Genomic DNA, 21161 nt, shown 5'->3' on the forward strand with positions numbered 1-21161 from the left:
ATCTGAACGTTGCAATCCTTGTGCATTTCTATTCCATTGAGCTTTCTCCAGTCCCATCTTCGCTTTCTTCTTCGTCAGCTGTGCCTCCACTCATATACACCCCAATTGCATCAGATACAGTCAATGTTGCTGCATTCGCCGGAAAACGCTCAATGCATGCTCGCTTCACACTCATCAGAGATGGACGGTCACTTGCTCGGCTCGAAACACACGCCTTCACTGCCTCCTTCCACTTGCTCCCGCCAACTCTCTCCAAATCCGGCCTCTCTCCATTCACAATCTTCTGCCCTGCCACTTCGGCCTCAAACTCCCCAAACGGGATCTGAAGGGTCAGACACTCCCACAGCATCATCCCGATCGAAAACACAACTGACTCTTTTGTTGCTCCCATCTTCTTGTTCATCAGCAGTTCGGGTGCCTTCCACCTCAGGCACTCTTTTTTGAAAACATCATCCTCCTCAAACGCAGATGAGGGAAGAGAGTCATAATCATCATCATCACTTGCAGAAGTCACAACAGTTGATGAAGAGATGGATGAGGAATCGGAATCATCGTCAGATGAGAAGTCAGAGTGCATCACAATACAAATGACCATGTGTTCTGAAAACAACACTATGTGTGGACTGAGATTGGAAAGCGATTGAAGCGGATTTTCCATTTCATCAAATGAATGCAGTGCGAGATTAGCCACCCAAAACAGCACCTGAGCAGCTGTCTGCTCTCTTTCATTTAATGAGCCAATTGGCATCTCTTTCTTCTCATTCCTTCCATGAAGAAGCATGAACAGAGAATCTCTCAAATCCACAATCAGTTTTTCATGTGGTGAGGAGCAGGCCATTGCATCCACCAGATTGGACATCGATGAAGTTGTGGGACACAGACTCTCTGATCGAACAAAAGTGGATTCTGTATCTGAAGTGTCTGTGGTTGAGGTGGATGCAACAGATGGCGAAGGTGTTCGTTTTCTTGTCTCTTCTTCCTCAACCTTTTCCAGCATCCATTCAGGAATCTTGTCTGAATCTTTCCCCAGGATATATTCAGTTGATCCACATTCACTCAGCAAATGCTCTGATGACTCTGAATGCCCCAAGCTTTTCTCATACACTCTCTTCTTGATCCTTTCTTCATTCTTCTTCTCCGCTTCTCTCTCTGCCCTCCTCCACTGCTCCTCTGGTGACGTCTCCATTGTCACCATCTCAAATGCCTTTGGATCCTTCTTCACCGTGTCATTCACTATCTCTCTCAGATCTTTATTTTCATTCTTTGCCTTTCTCCATCTGACTGCAAGAATAATAGAAACAATAAGAACAATCAACAATAAAATAACAAGAACAGTCACAATCAACAACCAATAAGATTTCTTTTCTTTTCCTCCTTCAACAATCCTTTCCTCCCCATTTGTTTTGGGTTCGCTTCTGTTCTTCACGATGAATTCATTTGTTGATGAAGGAGATTCAGCATTCCCAAACAGGATGCACACACTCACTTCTGCATTTTCGTTTTCATTTCCGATTCCTGCAGTGCTTGTCCACCCAAACACCATCCCCTCAGAAACATATCCCTCTTCCTCAAACACCCCTTTCTCCACATGAGCTTCTTCACCCATTCTCTTCTCCACTTTGAATGATAGGTTACATGGAAGCAACAACTCCCCCACAAACACCACTTTCTCCCTCTCCCCAACTTCCTCCACCTCCACCTCCACTTCATCCACTCGCGGAATGAACAGCACAGACTCTCTCGCTGCCAGAATTCCTCCCACCTCACATCCTTCATTCGTCATCCACATCGATGATCCCTTCTCCACCCCATCTCCCCCACGAAGGCTCACCACTTCAACCTTCCCTCCCTCTCTGCACCACATGTTTCTCCGAGCAGACGGATACTTCGCAACTCCTTCCCCATTCCCTTCAAACTCACCCTTCGCAATCTTCACACTCCCTCCACTGACGCTCATCCCTCCCTCACCACAGTTCGCAATCCTCGTCTCCATCACAACCCCGGTGCTCTGTCTCACCTCCACAGCTGACTCATTCCACCTGCACACCCCTTTCTCATTTCCTTCTCCTTCTCCTCCTCCTTCATTCATCCACTCCTCTCTTTCATCCTTCTCCTCATGCCCTGTCCCATCCACCATGCATGCTTCCATCTCCAGCTCACATCCTCCTCTCACACACACTGCACTCCCTTCTCCACTCCTCCTCCCCCATCTCTCAAACGAACAGTTCACGCACTCTGTCTTTGCTCCTCGCCCTTCTCCATGCAGCACACTTCCCTCACTCTTCGAAACACTCACATTCACAAGCTCCACACACCACATCCTCATCTTTCCTCCTTCCCCTTCCCCATTCAATGCCCCATTTCCTGTCACACTCACACAGCTCGCTCCTCCGCGCAATCTCACATCTTTCATGACAATCTCCTTCATCTCCACTCTCCCTCCACCATCCACCCTCACAACATCTCCCTCGCTCTCCACATCCCCAATCACACACTCCCGCAACACTCCATTGCTCCCACTCCCAAACACAAACACACCCTTCCCACACTCCATTTGCTCCACCACACCCCCACGCATCTCAAACACTCCTCCACATATCCTCATCACATCACACATCAGGGCTCCCCTTTGCTCCGCAAACCTCACTGCACACCCTGTCATCACAAGTGTTCCATTCACTTGCTGAAGCACACTTCCATCTCTCCCCTCAAAATGCTTCCCGATTTCAAACACACACTCCACCACCTCACTTTCATTCACAAAGCACACAACCCCTTCCTCCAACACTTCTGCTTCATCCACCTCATCCACACTCACAATGCACTTCTTCCCCCGCTTCCAAGATCGGATGCACACATCTCCCACAGTCGTCTTCTCCATCACAACCCCTTTCTCCACAATCCACATCGTGCTCCCTGCTCCTCTTTCCATGTGCTTCATCCCACATGAAACACTCCAACATGCCTCACTTTCGGATCCACACAGCCTCCCATCCTTCCCCGATTTAGCAACATACACCCACACAGACAAATACCCCTGCAACCACTCCAGCAGATCCACATCCTTCTCTTCCTCATCGCTCGCATTCGCTGCATCCCTCCGCAACAGAGAATCCTGCTCTGTGTCCAGCTCAAGCACACTCCGCTTCATCTGCTCCTCAATTGACAAGCACCTCACAAACATGTCTTTCCCAACAAATGCTTCATTCCACAGGAATGAGATGCCCCTCATCACAAACCCTCCAATCCCATTTGCTCCATTTCCTTCTTTCCCCTCAGCCCTTCCAACACAGTCCAGCATTATTCCCCCTCCCCTCCCACTTGTTCGGCTGCATTCACATCCTGCGATTGTGCAGCTCTCCATCACCAGCCCTTCTCCATTCTCTTCCCACCCTCCTCGCCACTTCACCCCTCCCCCTTCCTCAGACCCTTCATTCACACACCCTCTCATCCCGCACCCCTCAATTCTCACATCCACCACCCCCATCTCTTCTCCTGTTCTGCTTCCAATCACTGCCCCGCTCTCGCCTCTCGAGGTTATGGTTATGAAGTTCGACTTCTCCATCCACACCTTCACTCTTGCCTTCTCTTCTCCATTCTCTCTCCACAACCTCTTTTTCTCTTCATTTCTTTCATTTCCCTTTGCTCCGCCAACACTTCCTCCACATATCCCAATCAGACTGGAGCTGCTCATGTCTATTCCACAGAACAGCGTTCCATTTATCACCACGCTCTTCATTCCCTCACCCACCACCAAATACTCCTTTCCCAACAGACAGTCCTTGAACACACATTCCTCAACCTTCAGCTCTCCCTTCATCCCTTCAACAAACACAAATCCAATCTCTCCCCCTTCTTCTCTGCCTCTCCCCTCCATTATGCACCCTTTCATCAGCAAAACACACTTCTCGTCCTCCATCAGAACACATGATCTGCTTCCAAGCATCCCTTCTCCAAACATAATCTTTATGTTTGTCAACGAAAATGGAACACTTGACCTGACAAAACCTATCTTCTCTTCAATTTCATTCACTTTTGTTCTCCACTTTATTCCTTCTCCACTGCCATGTTTCCTCTTTTCTCCTCCAAACACAATTTCGCTCCCTTCTTCATCACCAACGATCGCCAATCCATTTGGCATCTCATCTTCACTCAGAACCATCGCCTCCTCAATCAAAGAGGAATGGCTCACTCGGATCTCTTCCATCCCTTGCTCCTTCATCAATGCTGCATGCAGTCTGATTGCTTGTGTGATTGTCTCACATGGTGCAACTGCAAATCCACACCTCCCAAAATCCCCTCCTCCAACCCCATCCACATGCATCCGCTCTCTCGCCCCTTCCCACAAATACACCACAATCGGAATCCCAAACTCATCTCCTGTGGTGCTTCGCTCACACCCCCACACTCCTCCCCATTTCCCTTCCTCTTCCTTCCAATCCTCTTCTCTTTCCTCCTCTGATGGAACAAACCAATCCCCCAAATGAGCTCTGTCTGCCACTTCTCCCAGAACACTGCACCTTGCAAACACATCTCTCCCTTCCCACCCGCGGTTTCCCTCAAATCTCACTTTTCCAATCTGGAACACATCTACCTCATCCAACGCTTTCCCTCCTTCTCCACCATCCACAACATCAATATACAACCCTCCTCCTCTTCCACGCTCTTTTTCCCCTTCCCCAACCATACATCCACTGAATACCGCATCTATAATCGCTAACCCTCTCCACCCCTTCCCCACTTCCACAAACAGCCCTCCTCCGCACCCCTCTCCTTCTCCTTCTCCTCCACAGCTGCATCCCTCCACACTCACAGCACCCTCGCTTTCTCCTCCCTCGCTGCCTGTGGTGTTGCCTATCGACACAACCCCTCCTTCACCAACACCAATCCACATCCAACCCCCACTTCCCGACAAGCACCCACAATTCCGATATGTCCCTCCCTCCACCACAACTCCTCCTCCTTCTCCCACTCTCCCTCCCACAACACTCCCATTCCCCCTCTCCCGCACAACCTCTTCCACCACTGTGTTCTTCATCTCCACCCACCCTCCATTCACCCCTTCCATCTCCACCACTCCACACCCATCCTCCCTCATCCCACTCACCTCAACTGACTCCATCACCACTCTCCCTCCAACAACTAACACAAACCCACTCAAAAATGCATCCCCTTCTCCCTCTCTTCCTTCCCCTTCTCCTTCTCCTTCATTTTGCTTTTCCTCCGCGCTCACCTCTCTCACTCGGCACTTCACCAACTGCAGCTCTCCTCCATTCTCTCCAACAACAAACTCCTCCTTCCTCCTCTTCCCCTTCCCCACTCGAGCAAAACTCATCCCCTCAAACATCCCACTCCCTCTCCCAATCAGCACCACCTCTTCCCCTTCGCTCCTCCCTCTCAAAACAACAGCTGTCTCCTCCTTCCCCACCCCTTTCACACTCACTGACAAGTCTCCAATCTCCACTTTCTCCTCTCTGCACCTTCCCCTCCCCACAACAACATCCACTTCTCTTGTCAAATCTGCAACCATTCTGAAATACCCAATCCTTTTGCATCCCCTCCCCTTCTGTTCTTCTCCTTCCACTCCACCAGACCCACATCCCAAATGGTCGATCCCTTCCTCTCCATCAATGTGGATCTTGCTGAAATATCCTTTCAACACCCAACCGCTGCAATCTGTGCCTCCTTTCACAACTCTCATTCCCTCTCCTTCCGAAATCGTCCGACACAACACAAAACTGCTTTCATCAATGCTTGTCCACCCATCGCAGATATACACATCCGATCCTCCATTTGCTGCACTGTTGTTTCCAAAGAAGCAAAACAACACTTTTGAATCAGATGATCCAGTTCCATTATCCCAGCAGATTCCTCCACCTCTATTTTCACTGTGCCCATTCATAAATACACAATCTGAAACAATTGCACAACAATTCCATTGAATACTCAATCCTGCACCTCCAGTGTGATATTGTGAAATTTTTAAGTTTCCAACAAACTCATTTTCACTGACAACGTTTCTTGTTGGCTCAAATTCCAAAAACAACCCTCCTCCCATGTGAGTTGTGTTTCCCTCAATGAATCGGCATTTTGCCCATCTCCCTTCGCTCACATACCGAGCATCAACAGTTCCTCCAGATGCCACACTCCAACAATGTGTGAAGTTGCATTTTTCCACTTCCATCTTGCAGTATTTGTCAAAGCGACTGGATATTGCCCCTCCGCAATAAGCTGCATAGCATCTCTCAAACGATGTTCTCAAAACAGTCAATTTTCCAGTTGATGTGAACAGGATCGCTCCTCCTGAATTTGATTGACTGCTTGTCGCTGAGGTTTCGAAAAATGAGCAATCAACAAATGTTTCATCTCCACTGCTCACGATTTTTCTTTCCATGTTCTTCTCCCCTTCATAATCGTTCATCGCTCCATTTCTTTCGCACCTCTCCATGGTTGTGTTTTCACACCACAAGTTCTGCCCACTTCTGTTCGCTCCATAAACAATGCCTCCATCCAAAGGCCATTCCACTCCTTCCACAACACACCCAATCATCTTTTCTCCATTCCTTCTCCAAAAATACTGATTTTTATTTTCTTCATTTTTCCACTTCTCTCTCTTCTCTTCTCCTGTCATCTGCCTCTTCATCGCCATTCTGCTCACATTCACAAACGCCATCTGTTCCACAACTGTGTCCATTCCGCTGCAACTGGCAATGAAGGCTCCTTCCATCATCACCTTCACATCCCTCACAACCCCTTCGCTCAAATCCACACACCCACAATCACTCCCATCACATCTCCCAACCCTCACCAAACTCCCAACGAAAACAATCCCTTTCTTCACACCTTCCACACTCACATTCCTCAACACAACCACTCCACCATCTGCTCCTGCAACACTTCCCATCACACCACTTTCTGCAACCACACAGCACTCGCTCATCTCCCCCAGACTTCCCAAGCCCACATTCATCACTTCCACATTTTCACTCACAAATATCTTCAGCCGCTTCAGACAAACCGATGCATTCACACTCTTCACCCCAACTCCATCCAGCTCCCTGCTCATGAAACGCACACTTCCTGTTTGAAGCCATTTCTCTTTTCCCTCCTTTCTCCAGTTTTCCACACCCTTTTCTTCCCACCAAGCATTTTCTTTGCCTTCCAGTCTCTCTTTGATTTTTCCTTTCGCATCTTCTCCATCCAGAAGAATATCGCTTTTGTGCTCATATGAAACACTCGCCGCCAAAAAGGAAACAATCAGCAGACAACACGGAGATAGAATCATCTTTCCGGATCAAATTGACCCATTAATTGCCTTTCTTTTGTTTCCTGCCCCATTAATCCCATTCTTTGGCTTTCCAGAAAACACTGAAGATGAAATTATGAAAGACGAAAAAATAAATTCAATAACAATTGAAAAAGATTAACTTAGTAAATGAATAAATGAGATAATCAGAATATTCGCAAAATATAACTTAAAAAAATAATATTCAATAAAATGAAAAAATTTCAATAATCAAAAGAAAAACAATAATGTCATAAATAATATATAACAAATTCGTAAAAAGAATAAAAAAAACAAAAAATAGAAGAAAATATTGCTTTTTTTAATTTGGAAAACCAGAATAACTCCTTGTTTTTAAAAAAATAAATCAAAAATGCACCAAAAAGCTTTGAAGGTTCAGAAACACAATAAATTGAATTACAACTATATAGCAATTCTCGAATATTTTCCACAAAGAAAAATCATTTTCAGTTTGTTCAAAAGCCGTGATTCAAAAAATCAAAAAAGTTAAAAAACGCTTCAATTCAAACAGCAAGCTCTGAGCGAAAGCAATAAGTTTAAAAGTATTGAAACATTGGGACATTTATGGAAAAAATATTCCAATATGAAAATAAATGATTCGCTTTCATCACCAAAAACAAATATTGTTATTTCTTCTCAAAAGATGTCTGCACAGCAAATCAACACAAACAAATCCAACTCATTAAAAACACTCAAGCACGTTAAAAAATCGCCTTCAATGAATTGAATAATAACACATGTTAAAAAATCCAACAATGAAACAATCAAATATCATTTGCCTGATCGTTTTTTCTAATTTTTATTTTCTCTTTTTGTCTGGAAAAAAAATATCTCGGACAAATGAAAAAGAACCGACAAAAATGCTTCTTTTTGCATTTTGCATTCGCGAGCAGAAGGCAACAAATCCATTCTCTTTTGAAATCATGAGCTCAGCATCGCCTTGATTAAAATCACATAAATCTTTCCCCAAAACCAAATTGCAATGCAAAACTGAAGAATGTGTTATGTATCTTCTTTATGAATAATTTTTTTTACGAAATTTATTTTTTGTGACTCTCTTTGAAAAGAAAAATAAACTAAAACGAAAAACAACTTATGAATTGGATTGTCTTATTTTTAACAGGCATTGAAGAGCATCACAAGTGGGATAGTTGCAAAGAAACACATATTCAAGGCTTTTGTTAACGATGGAATTAATTGTGAAGAATTCTGGCAATGATGACAGAGAAGACAGAAAATCGTGAATTGTGGAAGAAGGAAACAGACAGGGCACATGCAACACAAATATTAGGCATTCCTCACGGACTTGCAGAAATGAGGGAAGAATCTGTGGAAGAAACAGAAAAAGTGGTGTTGTCGAAATGGCAGGCAACGAAATGGATGAAGACTTATTTGCAGACTGGAAGGAGTGGGTGGTCAAGCAGCAGCAGCAGCACAAGCACAAACTCTGGCTCCATGGAAATTGGGAATATCAGCGAATTGAAAGAGAAGTGCGAGTCGTCTGTGCCATTCTGGGTGGAAAAGAGTGCTTCAGAGAAAGAGACAGGAATGGAATGGCAGACGCACACAGTGGTGGAGAGCGGGGCTGGATTGGGAAGAGAACAGGAGACAGGGATATTTGGTGAAGAAAGAGAGAAAGGGATGAAAGATGAAAACAAGGGCTGTGAATGTTCAGCTCAAATGGTGCTTGAGGATATGCGGGTGAAAAGAACTGACGAAAGATGCAAAGAAATGGAGAAGGAAGAAGGAGAGGAGTGGGCAAGGGAAGAGGTGAAGAAGGAGATGGGGAAAGAGATGGAGGGGATTGGGAGGGAGAAAGGATGGAAGTTGGAAGAGAGGAAGCGGGGAGAGATGGTGAAGCGGTGGAGGTGGGAAGACTGGGAGGCAGCGGGTGGAGCAGGGGCAGGAGGCAGGCTGGAGAAGAGGAAGGAACGGGTTTTGCGGTGGAGGAGGCAGGTGGAGGATGCAATGAAGCACTGGAAGGTGTTTGGGGTGTGGGTGCGGAAGGAGTGGGAAGGGATGGGAGGAGTTGCAGAAAGGAGGGGAGAAGAGGCAGAGGAGGAGACTCGGATGTGGGATGAGGCAGAGAGGCGTGTTTTGGAGAAGGAAACAGAAAGAGAGGAGAGAGGAGGGAAAGGTGAAAATGAGGGAGTGGGAAGAGAGGAGCAGCAGGTGGAGCGGTATGAGCGAGCAAAGCGGAAGGGAGCGAAGGCAGAAGATTTGGATGCAAACACAGAGCATCCGGATCTGAGATATGGGGGATATGGAGGGCTGAGGAGGAGCAAAAGGAGCGGGAAAGACAGGGAAATGAGGAAGAAAGAAGAAGAATCGCCCGCAGGAACATTTCCATCAGGTCTCCTTTCGCAGATGCTTTTGGAGGAAATGAGGCAGAGAGGGGAAGGAGACGAAGGGTTATTGTTGCAAGAAGATTTGAAGCCAACAAGCAAATTGTTGGAATTTCAGCGATGGCTTGAGATGGGTGAGATGGGAGATGGAAGCGAGGTTGAGAATGAGGGAGAAATGAGGAAAGAAGAGGAGTTAGGAGAAAGGGAGACAACAAGTGAAGGAGAGAGCAGAATGTCCGGTGTTGGAGGAAAGGATGAGTGGGGAGATTGGCTGATGAGAGGCTGGGAAAGAGAGGATGAAATGGAAGAAGATGAAAATGATGATGATGAAGGTTTTTGGAGTGGAAGGGATGGGGAAGGAAAGAAAAGTGAGATGGGGCATATGAGGTGCTTGAGGGTGATTGCCTGTGGGAGAGGAGGAGGAGAGAGTGAGTGGGAGCTTGGGGTGAGAGATCCAGAGGAGATGTTGAGGCGGTTCTACGATGCAGGAAGTGGGATGAGGCAGATGAAGCGGGAGAGACGAAGGAAAAGGAGGGGAAGAAGGGATGAGAAAGAATGGAAATGGAGAGAGAAAGGAGCTGGGGAAGGGAGCACAAGAAGAAGTAATTGTTGCAGCAGCAGTTTTGTGGATGGGGAACGAGACGAGCGAAGAACAGAGGTGGAAGCAGAGCCAGATGCTGTGGCTGCAGATGGAGACATTGAGGAAATCAATGAGCTATGAAAGGGAAAAATTGTTTGAACACAACCCACATTTTTCCTTCAATTGAAGTAAATATTAAGCATGTTCCAGAACAGGTTATATCATTATGTTGTGTATTTAAAATATTCAGTATCTTATGCTTTGCGTAACAATTCGATTTTCCTGTGATATGGATTTCATGTTGAATGAGTAATAGTTTTTTATAAAATTTTTATTTATTGATTGATTGATTAATTTATTTATTTATTTATTTATTTATTTATTGTTTTATAAGCAATAAATTCGGATACTTAAAACTACTAACAAAGGAGCAAATGTTGAAATAAAATTGAAATAATCTCGTTTTTTTTTGCATTCTGTTTTATAATTTTTACCTTTCCAAAAGGTTTATTCTTCTTTGATAAGGAAATTAAAATGTGGAAATTATTGCGGAAAATAACATTATAAACATTGCTTAAAATCATTTCGTGAGCAAAATTTTTGTTGTGCTTTATCTTTCTTCAATCATAGCGCAAAAACGTTATTTTCATCCTTCCTTTTGCATAATATCCAAGTTATACTTAAGCAACTTTTTCTCTTCTTCCAGTGCTTTTTCTTCTTTTTCTATTGCTTCAATTCTAGTTTTCATCTTTTCTTTCTCCGAAAAATTATTAAAGCGATCGTTGATTTCAAACTTTTTACAGTCTTCCATTGTTGCTATTGAAGGTGACCTAAGTGCACTTGGAGAAGGAGATAATGATTCGGAAGGAGATTCTAAGCCTCTGTTCAGTTTTGTGTGTGCAGTCATCAACGATCCAGCTGTTTTCATGTGTAGCAAGAGAAAAAATGTTAATTAAAAGTGTTAAGAATATATCGAATAAGGATAATGAAATTGGCCAGAAAAAGAGTATTATTTAAAGGAGTATGAAAAATATCATTGTTGCAGCACATCAACGAAAAATGATATAAAATAAAAAAAAAATAAAATAAAATTAAAAAAAGAAAAAGAAAAAAAGAAAAAGAAAAAAGAAAAAAGAAAAAAGAAAACCAAATATGTGTGTGCATTAATATTTTCCATGTATTTCAAGAAAAACACACTTGCAAGAGAGCAGAGTAATGACAGTTCACCGCATAAAACGGCAGCTCCAAGAATGCTGGCAAGACGATCGCTAAATGTTCCTTTTTGTGCATGAGTCAAAGTTTTACTAGAGCTTTTTTCTTCCCCCATTACATCAGAATGCGAAGAACTGAAAACTTGAAAAGGAGTTTTTGATTCCAAATCTTCTTCTTTTTTATTTGTATCTTCAACAATTTTTCCTTCAATTTCTCGATTATCGTTGTGTTTCAAAGGAATGCAGCCGAGAAGAGCAAGATTAGCATGCTGCGAAGGAAGGCCTGTTCCGCCTCCAACAACACCAACTTCAACACTTGGCAATGTGCAGCTGATGCGCAGAGATCCATCATCTAAGCTAAATAAGAAGCAGCAAAAGTTCATGGGAATTAAATATTATTTGAAATGATTCAAATATTTCCATTGACGTTCAAATCATTTTGAATGGAAGAGATAAAAATTTTGAAGAATAAAATAAATTAATTTGGTATTAAATATTTGATTAATGAAAAAAATAAAGATTGTAGTCATCGAAATAAACAAATTGTCGAAAATGAAGAATCGAACAAGTGACACCAATGGCAAACCATTCGGTATCTGTTAGGCAGAACGAAGATTCAACAACTTGTGCAGCATCTTGCCCAGTAGCCAGAAATAAAGCTGCAACAATATTTGACGCATGGCAGTTATATCCTCCAACGCTGCCACTCATTGCAGAACCAATGAGATTCTTTGCTTTGTTTAAACGATCCACATCTGATGCCGAACAATGCATTACTCTGAATTAGTGAATATTTTGGCGTTACACGATTGAAAAAACATGCACAAAAATAAGTGCAAAAAATATGAATTTTATAAAATGCACAAAATGTAACAATAAGCGCAAAAGAAATTTAACAGTTGCAATTTACAAAAAAATTTTCAAAAAAAAATCACAAATGTTTTTGGAGTATTCGACGCAAAAATCAGATTTATTTATTTTATGCACACTCAGAAAGTATCTTCCGTGTAATGACTGCCTCGGTTACTACATTTCTCCCTCTCCCTTCAATCCAATTAACTGCTGATGCCTTTTTATCGGTGCACATATTCCCTGAAACACTATTTTGGTAAAAAAATGTTAATAACAATTTTCTCTCTCAATAAATTTGCCTCATAAACAACCTCACAACTGTCATTTCGGGGAAATGGTCTCTTTTAAGAGATGCAAGACTTGCGTCAACAGCTTTTGTGATCATGTTCATTCCCATTGCTTCTCCCGTTGTGGCACTGAACCTTAGAAACAACCTTCTCCCTTGTTGAAATGGACGAACATGCTTCAGCGAGAGATGCGTCGAAGATTTCTCGAAAATATCTCCAAAATACTTTTGCGAGCTTTCTTGTTCTATCCAATTACAGCATTTAGCTGCACATTCAAGATTTGGTAGTTCAATGATTGGTGCTCTTGTCATTCCCATCTGTTTAACAACTGTTGTAATTCCTCCTAAGCAATGAAGTGGTTAACTTTTTTCTTAAAAACATCAATCAACAAAACCGCTTAATGAGACAGCTTTCCCTCCTCGATTAATTGATGCTATCAAAGCACCTTCAGAAGTTGAAAGTGGTATTTGGAGATACTCTTTGTTTATAAGAATTGGATTTGTAATCCCTACAGGAAGAGTAATATATCCAATAACATTTTCGCAGCATCTGTGATAGACTCGTTTGTAGAAATCTGCGTGATCTGCTTTACTTAAGTCAGATTCAATTAGAGAATGCAACTCTTCCTTTTTATTTTCTGGAAATGAATCAATCATTAATTTCCTTCGAATCCTCACAGCAGTTTCGAAGTTTCCTTGACAATATTCTTCAATTTCGTGTCCTTTAATTTTTCCCGTCAATAATGATTGCAAAATATAATCTTCGTCTTGCGACTTATTAAGAGAATAAACGGAATGATTTTAACAATTTTTTTAAATTAACGTTATAATTATAAATAGAATTTGCAAATAATATTCAGATTTAAAAACCATTTATTTGAAATAATAAAAAGACAATGAATATATAAATAATTGAGGGTTGATCGATTAATTGTTATTGGATGGCCTCGTCAAGCACCGTTCCTTCGTCAAGAGGTGAAATTTTTTCCAAGTATCACATTCCAAGTGATTTTTTAGCAATAACCTATGGATGTTTAATTGATCAACTTGTTCAAGACTATGGAGATCCAAATTCTGTTTCACAAATTGTTCAGAAGATGGGAGTTCATATGGGAAAACGAATGGCAGATGAAATTTTGGCAAAATCAAATCCGCTTCCATGTACTTCGTATAAACAATCTGTTGATGCTTGTGCACAGGTATTTGTCCATATTTTCATTTTCAAATTTTTTATTTTATTTTTCAGATTGGATTTAAAATGCTGCTGAATGTCGATGCAAGCGTTACTCAGATACAAGATAATATTTTTATTATTTCATTCCAAAACAATCCTCTCACTGAATTTGTTGAGGTTTGAACTTTTTTGTATTTTTTTGTTCATTTTTTTATGATGAATTTTACGACAGCTTCCTTCAAATATGAAAAAACTTTGGTACTCGAATGTTATTTGCGGAGTTATTGAAGGAGTTTTTGATACGTTAAAGTTAAATGTTGCCTGCTCTTTCATTGCCGACAAACTAAGAGATGCAGATATAAATCAAATAAAAATCGAAGTCAAAGGGGCTACAAAAGAAACCATTTCAGAGTCTTTTGAAACATAATTATAACTTTTATTTTTTGATGTTTTATTTTTAAAAAAAGTTTTTTATAAGAAAAGCTTTTATTTTTCAATGAAGACAATGAAAGAATGAGAAATTATAAAAAGAGGGAAAAAGCAAAATTAGCCCAAGCAAATAACGTATTTCAAAGGAAACTGTTATTTGGTTTAATGTAGGAAATTTGGAGTATCTGGTGCATGAAGATGGCCCCTTGATGTGGTTTCCTTTAATCTCGTCCATGGATCTTTGCTTGCTGGAAGAACAAAAGGTGTAGAAGATGGGGGGATTCCTAAAATGAAAATTATCTCATGCAAGTAATATTGGAAAATAATATGAAAAATCAAACCAAGATCACTTGCAATAAATGGGCTCAGTGGAGGTCTGGCTGAAGAAGGCCTTGAAGGTGTTCTTGATCTTGCAGGAATTGCAGATGGGAGAGGATAAGACGATAATGCAGATGAAGAGGAGGAGGATGATGATGATGATGATACAGAAGAAGATCTGGGTGAATGAATTGAGGGAGTGTGAAGCGATAGTCTTGTTGCAGGAGAACTACTAATACCTCCAAGAGGAAGAGATGGTGATTGTGTAGGATTAGAATGGGAGCGAGATGAAGATGATGGAGCTGGCGAAGAAGAATAGCGAGGTGTAGACGAAGGGGATAAGGAGCGTCGAGGAGTTGAGGATGGAGAAAGAGATCGCATCGGTCCAAAAGGAGTGGATGTGCGTGACAACGTTGGGGACATTGTCATGCTTGGATGAATTTGATGCGTGCGTGAAAATGCAGACATTTTTGCCTTTAAAATGTCCATCATTTCTTCGAGTTTTCTTTTTTGCTTGACTTTTTCAGCAAATTTCTCTTCAAGTTCTTTATAATCTTTTTTTCCGCTTGTAATTTCTTCTGTCAACTGCTTAATCTGTGTCTTCAATGCAATCAGTGCTTGATTTCCTTTCGAAAGTTTTTCTTCGAATTGGCGTTGCATTTCCGTCATTTTTTGTTGGGCCTTTCTGTTCAAAAATGATAGATAAGCTATTTCATTTTGTTTTTGATACGAATAGAAAGCAAGTCCACGTGCTGCCATCTCCATAACTTTTTAAATAAAAAAAGGTTACACATTTTAATTTTTCATAATATTATTAAAATATATACTTGTTTCAGGATCTAATCCACACAACGACATGGATCGAAATTGGTCAGAAGGATTTAAATCAACAAGTTGTACTTCACCTCTAAGATAATAAATACAATTATAGAAGATGACTTTTATTCGAGGAGTAGACAAACTCTCCGCGAACATCTTTGTCACATCCAGGACAAGTCGTGTTTTTTTGAAAATGAGCTTTTCCGCAATCTAAGCCTAATATTTATTATTCAGATACAAATTTTATATTTTAATATCATTTCATTAAATATATTCGAAAAATAAAGCGATCAAAAGCATACAAAACATATGAGAGCATATTGTTATATAACAGTGAGTCGAATTCTCCCCTCCAAGTTTCTTCCAGCATTTATTACATCTAAACATATTAATGCGCAAGAAGAAACAGTATATGAACAGAAGAGTCCGTTTTCTTTGTATTTATCTCGATAATAAATTGACCGGCATTTTTTAAGTTTTCATTTTTCATTAAGGGTTAATTAAAAACACTCTTTTTAAAAATTATTTTCCACAATATATCATCTGTTATCTTCCACAGTTTTTTCAACTTTTGAAATTTCAAAAAACATATAAGTCTTCTTTAATAATTATATATTTCCACCATATTTATTTTTAAAAAAAACAATAAAACAAAATAATTAATATGAACATAATAATGAATTTTACATGTTCATAACAAAAATTAACTCATAAATTGTGAAAACACAATAATTAATATTTCCTTGTGGCCAATACTTCATTTTCTTCGATATATTTCATTTTCCTAAAAATCAAAAGGGAAATTTTTAAACATCGATAAAATAAGAAAAAAATAAATATTAATAATGTTACATTTAAATGGAAATATATAATCTGAAAATAGCAAATGCAATTTAGAAAATTAATCGAAATATAAGTCAGAGTCCTTTCTAAAAAGATTGGACAGAATAAAATCATAAAGTTCATAAGCAGAACTGGTTATACAATTTTGTTTCATCATTAAAAAACATAACAATTGCACATCTCAAAAAAACAATGTACATTACCACATACCTCAATATTTTTGAAATATTCCGAAAAAAAATTAAAGATCTCTCATATTTTATAAAGCATTTTTCATTTTCAACTCAAATTCAACAATATAAACAATGATCACTTCTCACATGCTCTTTGCATCGCATTTAATATTTGATCCTTAACCATTCATTGCATTGATGTCGATCAAAATGGAGAACAATGAAAATATTTAATATCGCTTTATAGAAATAACTTTGAAAAATTTTAACAGTTATGTTGGTATTTAATGATTTTTGAACAAAGAATCTTTCCATAATAATTTTTTGTAACTTGAAAGTTAGATTTATCGTGATTTATGAATGATAACATTCGAAGATGAGTTTGCAAAAATGTTTTTGTGAAATTTATGATTATAATCTCATTCTCCTTTTTTTGAAAGTGTTGAATCAGTTGTTTCTGATGCACATTCGAATGCAGTAAATCAGAAAGCAGTTGGAAGCGTGAGTTTTCGATTTAACGCAGAGTGCGTATCTTCTTTTACTTTGTTTGTTATTTAGCTGTATTTCTATTCATATGAAGTGATTCATATCATAATTTTTCTGATCGATATGAAGACATTTCTATGGTTTCAACCAGACTAGTCAATTTAGAAGAACGAAAATTCAAGCTTTTAGAGGAGCTCCAAAAGCAACAGAACCAAAATAATGAAGAAAATTCTGTCGTTTTTGGATCTTCATCGAAAAATAGAGAGTATTTGATGGAATCTCAGTATTCTTCTCTTTTGTCGCAAATTCAATCGATTGAAAAAGAAATTCAACAATATGAAGATGCTAAAAAGAAACAAGAAGAAGACTTATTGAATTCAAAACAAAAAAAGTTGGAACTTATTGAAACATTAAAACATTATGTACAAGAAGAAGAAGAATCAATAAAACAAGCTGAACTTATCGAGAAAGAAGCTGAAGAAATGAAGAAAGCCGAAGATAAATACCAAAAAGAACGAGAGAGAATTACGCAGATGATGAATGAAGTTGTTCAAGCCAAGGAACAACTTGAGCAAGTTATATCTGAACACGAGACTAAAAGGACAGAAAGAATGAGATTGAAGAATGAAAGAGAAGCAGAAAAGAAAAGAAAGGCACAGAGAAAAAACGCACAGGATAAGAAAAACAATGTAAGCGAAGAAGCCAATAAGTCAAAACAGATAATGGAAAAATCACAGAGAAATACAGAGAAATCTCCAAATTCCATAGAAAAGACAGAAAAAGCTGCCCAAACGCAAAGCAAGCAAGAGCAGCCTGAGTCACAAGCCGGTTTGAGTGATCCTTCTACAGACAGGAATTCAGTCAATGAAGCACTCCCTCTGCTGCAGAGTGTGGCTGAGCAGCTATCTTCTCTGTCTGTTGCGCTGGCTGGCTCTGAAGCATCGCAGGCTGAACAGGAACCTTCCACTCCTCAGAAACAGCGCTTTATTCTTGAAGACAATAGCAGCAGCTCAAATCACTTTCAGCAGGATGATTTCGGTGGACAGCAGCTTTTGTTGCAGGGAAAAGAAAGAGGAGGAGGAAGAGGAGAAGAAGAAGAACAAGAAGGCAATGGAGATGAAAAAAGAGGAGAAGAATCAGAAATCTCTCTGTTACATCAAACTCCATCTAATCATTTCCCATTCAATTCTGATGCATCTGATATCCCAGCCAGTCAAAACCTTATTTCTGTCTCCCCAAACACCCCCAAAACGCCTCCTCGTGTTGTCAGGACACAATCTTCGCCGGCAAAATTGACTCCGCCTCTTTCATTGAATGCACAGAATCAGCTGAGTGCTATCAAAGAAGACCCATCCACTCCATTTGTGGCAGACAGAATGAGTTCTGTTGAAGATCTGCAGAGAGAGTGTGGGGTTATGGCTTTGTCTGACTCAGAATTTGCATCGTCTTTTGAAGTGCCGCAATTGAATGAGAAAATGACAAGTGAAAATCAAGTGAAACTTGTGGCACACACATTTGTGTCAGATGAAAAGAAGATGAAGAAAAACAAGGGGTTAAAGAAGACGAAGAAAGACGAAGATAAAAAGAAAGAAGGAGAGAAAGAGAAAGAGGAAAAGGATAAAAAACATGAGCACAAACACAAACATGCTGGGAAGAAAGAAGATTCACAGGCAAAAGAAGAGGCAAAGAAGATGAAGCGTTTGGAGCTGCAGTCGGTGATGAGTGAGATACAAGCAACACTTGAAGGAGAAAGAGAAGAAGAAGAGATTGGAGAAGAGGGTGATGAAGGGGAAGATGGCAGTAATGCAGAGAAACAAGAAGAAGAGGAGGAGGAGGAGGAAGAGGAAGAAGAAGTCACAGAAGTTGTTGATTCTGAAGGTTCAAAAGATTCTGATGATGAAATTGGTGAAGAAAATGATAATGATGCTGCTTTTAGAACATCAATGGATTCCAAAGAAGATAATGTATTATTCAATTCTTCAAACACAATCCCTCTTCAAACATCTGATGAGTCTTTTGATCCAATGCATCCTTGTACGATTCTTGTGAACAAGCAGAAGAAGAAGAAGAAGAATAGCAAAGCAGTTGGGACACAGTGCGAAGATGGAGAAGAAGAAGAGGAGGAGGAGGAGGAAGAAAATGATGATGATGATGATGATGATAGAGAGAAAGATGAAGATGAGTCTCGTTCTCTCTCTTCTGCACACACTTCACACCCTCTTTCACCTTCTGTCTTTTCCTCTGCCAGCAACTATGCTGGCAAGTATTCTACAGGCACTTCAATGTCAGATTCTTTTCTCTCTTCCTCTTCTTCATCCTCCTCCTCCTCCTCCTCTTCTTCTTCTTCTTCTTCTTCACTTCCATCCAACACTTCACGAATTGCTCTTTCCTATCAGCCAAAGCGCTCCTCTTTGCCCCGCAGTGCGCGAGCAAGACACGCAAACAACCGTCTGTTGGCAGACATTGTTACAAAAGTGTCTTCGATTGATGAGAGGCTGCGGATGATTGACTCTGCCCAGGCTAAAAGCAAAGTGCTGCTGCGTTCTCAGAGGAATGGTGGTGGGCAGAAGGAGAATGAAGAGAATAGAAATGAAGAGGATGAAGAGGATGATGATGATGAAGGACATCATCCTGTTTTCATTGCTTTTCTCACGTTGTTTATTATGTTGTTTGCTTTCTCGCTTTTTTGCTTCTATCTCGTTTTGTGAAACGAAATATTAGAAATTATAATGATTATTTATTTTCTTTTCTTTTTATTTATCTTTTCTTTTTTGAATAAAATTAGAATAAAATGTTGTATTGCGTGTTTGTATTGACTGCTCATTTTTTTTTTCTATTTCTTTTCTTTTTTCTGAAGTAATTAAATAATGTCTCCAACATAAAAAGAAAAAATGCAAAGCAAAACGAAAAAGAAACAGAAATAAAAGTTAAAAGAAGTAATTCTATAATCACTAAATAATAATAATGATAAAAGAAAAGAGAAAGAGAAAGAGAAAGAGAAAGAGAGGAAGAATAATAAAAAGTCACTGAAACACACAAAACGAAGAAGAAAATGTGAGGAGAAGAAATAAAAGGGAAAAGAAGAAGGAAAATAACGTTCTTTTTTAATAGTGCAAACAAATAATCGAAATGAAGTAGTGAACTGTTGAATATTTATGAGTATAATTGTGAAAAAGACAAAGAAAAGAAAAGAAAAGAAAAGAAAAGAAAAGAAAAGAAAAGAAAAGAAAAGAAAAGCAACCAAACAAAAGGGAAGGAAAGAAAGAAGAAAGAAGGAACGTGTTCTAAGATTAAAAATGATTAACCTTCAGAGTTTTGTTGGAATTTGTATTGAAAAAAATAAAAAAAACATGGAATTATAAACAAAAAGAATAAATATTGATTGATAGTTTTTAATAAAACGCACAAGAAATAAATGAAAAAATAAGTAGAAGAAGAAGATGATGATGATGATGATGATGATGATGATGATGAAATTGAAAAAACAAAAATGCAAAAACATTATAAGAGCTTACAGCAATTGAAAATACATTTTGAAAAAGAAGGAAAAAAGCATAATTCATCTTAAAGCTGTGGAAGTGAATGGAGAAAGAAAGAAAGAGAAAGAGAGATAAAGAGAGAGAGAGAGAGAGAGAGAAAGCAAAAGAGAGAAAGCAAAAGAAAGAAAGCAAAAGAGAGAAAGAGAGAAAGAGAGAAAGAGAGAGAGAGAGAGAAAGAGAGAGATAGAGAGAGAGAAAGAGAGAGAGAGAAAATTTAGAGTGAATGCAAACTGGTGATTAAAATGACAGAATATAAAAGCAAATAGAGTATTGTGATTAATGTGATTGTAATTCATCCTCGAAATATCCCGAAGCTCGCAAAATCGACGAAATAAAAAAGAAAGAAGAAGAAGAAGAAGAAGAAAGAAAGAAAGAAAGATGGATTGATAAATAGATATATTCAAAGAAAATGAAAGAACAAAAAAAAAAAAAGAAAACAGAAAACAGAAAAAAGCAAAGGATCAAAAGAATCAACGAAAAAACACAAAGTCATTATTGTCATTATTAAATTTTCATCATTGCACAATAGTGTTCAAAGAATTGTTCGTTTTTCTGTACTTTTCAGAAGTAAATAGACTGTTAACTTCTAACAAAAGCATCAACAAATCGCAAATGAGTAAGTTTAACTTCATCTTCCTTCCAAAATGTACATTGAACAAACCTGCCTTTCATAATAGTCTAACAGAAAAACAGTAACAATAACAAATGCTATAAGAAAGGCAGTGAGCATGATCTTTCATTACAAAGAAGGTTCAAAAGGAAATTTTGAAAAAAGAAGAAGAAGAAGAAGAGAAAGAAAG

At 39.5% G+C, this 21161-nt stretch overlaps 6 protein-coding genes across 6 annotated transcripts; 3 read left to right on the top strand and 3 right to left on the bottom strand.

Moving 5' to 3' along the window:
• Positions 1–28: 28 nt before the first annotated feature.
• Positions 29–7285, bottom strand: MONOS_8374fu8375fu8376 (uncharacterized protein; the record flags this gene model as incomplete). Its single annotated transcript, XM_067878780.1, has 1 exon — positions 29–7285. The coding sequence occupies one exon, from the start codon at positions 7283–7285 to the stop codon at positions 29–31; it is 7257 nt and encodes a 2418-aa protein (XP_067726940.1).
• Positions 7286–9209: 1924 nt separating this feature from the next.
• Positions 9210–10818, top strand: MONOS_8377 (uncharacterized protein). Its single transcript, XM_067878781.1, has one exon. It carries the CDS (start codon positions 9275–9277, stop codon positions 10370–10372), a length of 1098 nt encoding a protein of 365 aa, XP_067726941.1. The 5' UTR covers positions 9210–9274; the 3' UTR covers positions 10373–10818.
• MONOS_8378 (putative hydroxymethylglutaryl CoA reductase) lies at positions 10691–13316 on the bottom strand. The gene is made up of 6 exons (XM_067878782.1): positions 12976–13316; positions 12606–12924; positions 12432–12542; positions 12029–12220; positions 11429–11799; positions 10691–11149 (listed from the first exon to the last, which is right to left on the bottom strand). Exons 1-6 carry the CDS (start codon positions 13235–13237, stop codon positions 10878–10880), a joined length of 1527 nt encoding a protein of 508 aa, XP_067726942.1. The 5' UTR covers positions 13238–13316; the 3' UTR covers positions 10691–10877.
• Positions 13317–13521: 205 nt separating this feature from the next.
• MONOS_8379 (Transport protein particle (TRAPP) component Bet3-like protein B) lies at positions 13522–14199 on the top strand (the record flags this gene model as incomplete). The annotated part of the gene is made up of 3 exons (XM_067878783.1): positions 13522–13779; positions 13827–13931; positions 13987–14199. The coding sequence occupies 3 exons, from the start codon at positions 13522–13524 to the stop codon at positions 14179–14181; spliced, it is 558 nt and encodes a 185-aa protein (XP_067726943.1). The 3' UTR covers positions 14182–14199.
• Positions 14200–14221: 22 nt separating this feature from the next.
• MONOS_8380 (putative E3 ubiquitin-protein ligase CCNB1IP1) lies at positions 14222–15811 on the bottom strand. The gene is made up of 5 exons (XM_067878785.1): positions 15623–15811; positions 15464–15536; positions 15329–15408; positions 14525–15268; positions 14222–14467 (listed from the first exon to the last, which is right to left on the bottom strand). The coding sequence occupies exons 1-5, from the start codon at positions 15705–15707 to the stop codon at positions 14346–14348; spliced, it is 1104 nt and encodes a 367-aa protein (XP_067726944.1). The 5' UTR covers positions 15708–15811; the 3' UTR covers positions 14222–14345.
• A 901-nt stretch (positions 15812–16712) lies between these two features.
• MONOS_8381 (uncharacterized protein) lies at positions 16713–19630 on the top strand (the record flags this gene model as incomplete). The annotated part of the gene is made up of 3 exons (XM_067878786.1): positions 16713–16716; positions 16788–16881; positions 17085–19630. 3 exons carry the CDS (start codon positions 16713–16715, stop codon positions 19528–19530), a joined length of 2544 nt encoding a protein of 847 aa, XP_067726945.1. The 3' UTR covers positions 19531–19630.
• Positions 19631–21161: the final 1531 nt, after the last annotated feature.

Source organism: Monocercomonoides exilis (genome assembly GCF_001643675.1).
Source record: "Monocercomonoides exilis strain PA203 chromosome Unknown scaffold24-1337568, whole genome shotgun sequence".
Classification (NCBI taxonomy): Eukaryota; Preaxostyla; order Oxymonadida; family Polymastigidae; genus Monocercomonoides; species Monocercomonoides exilis.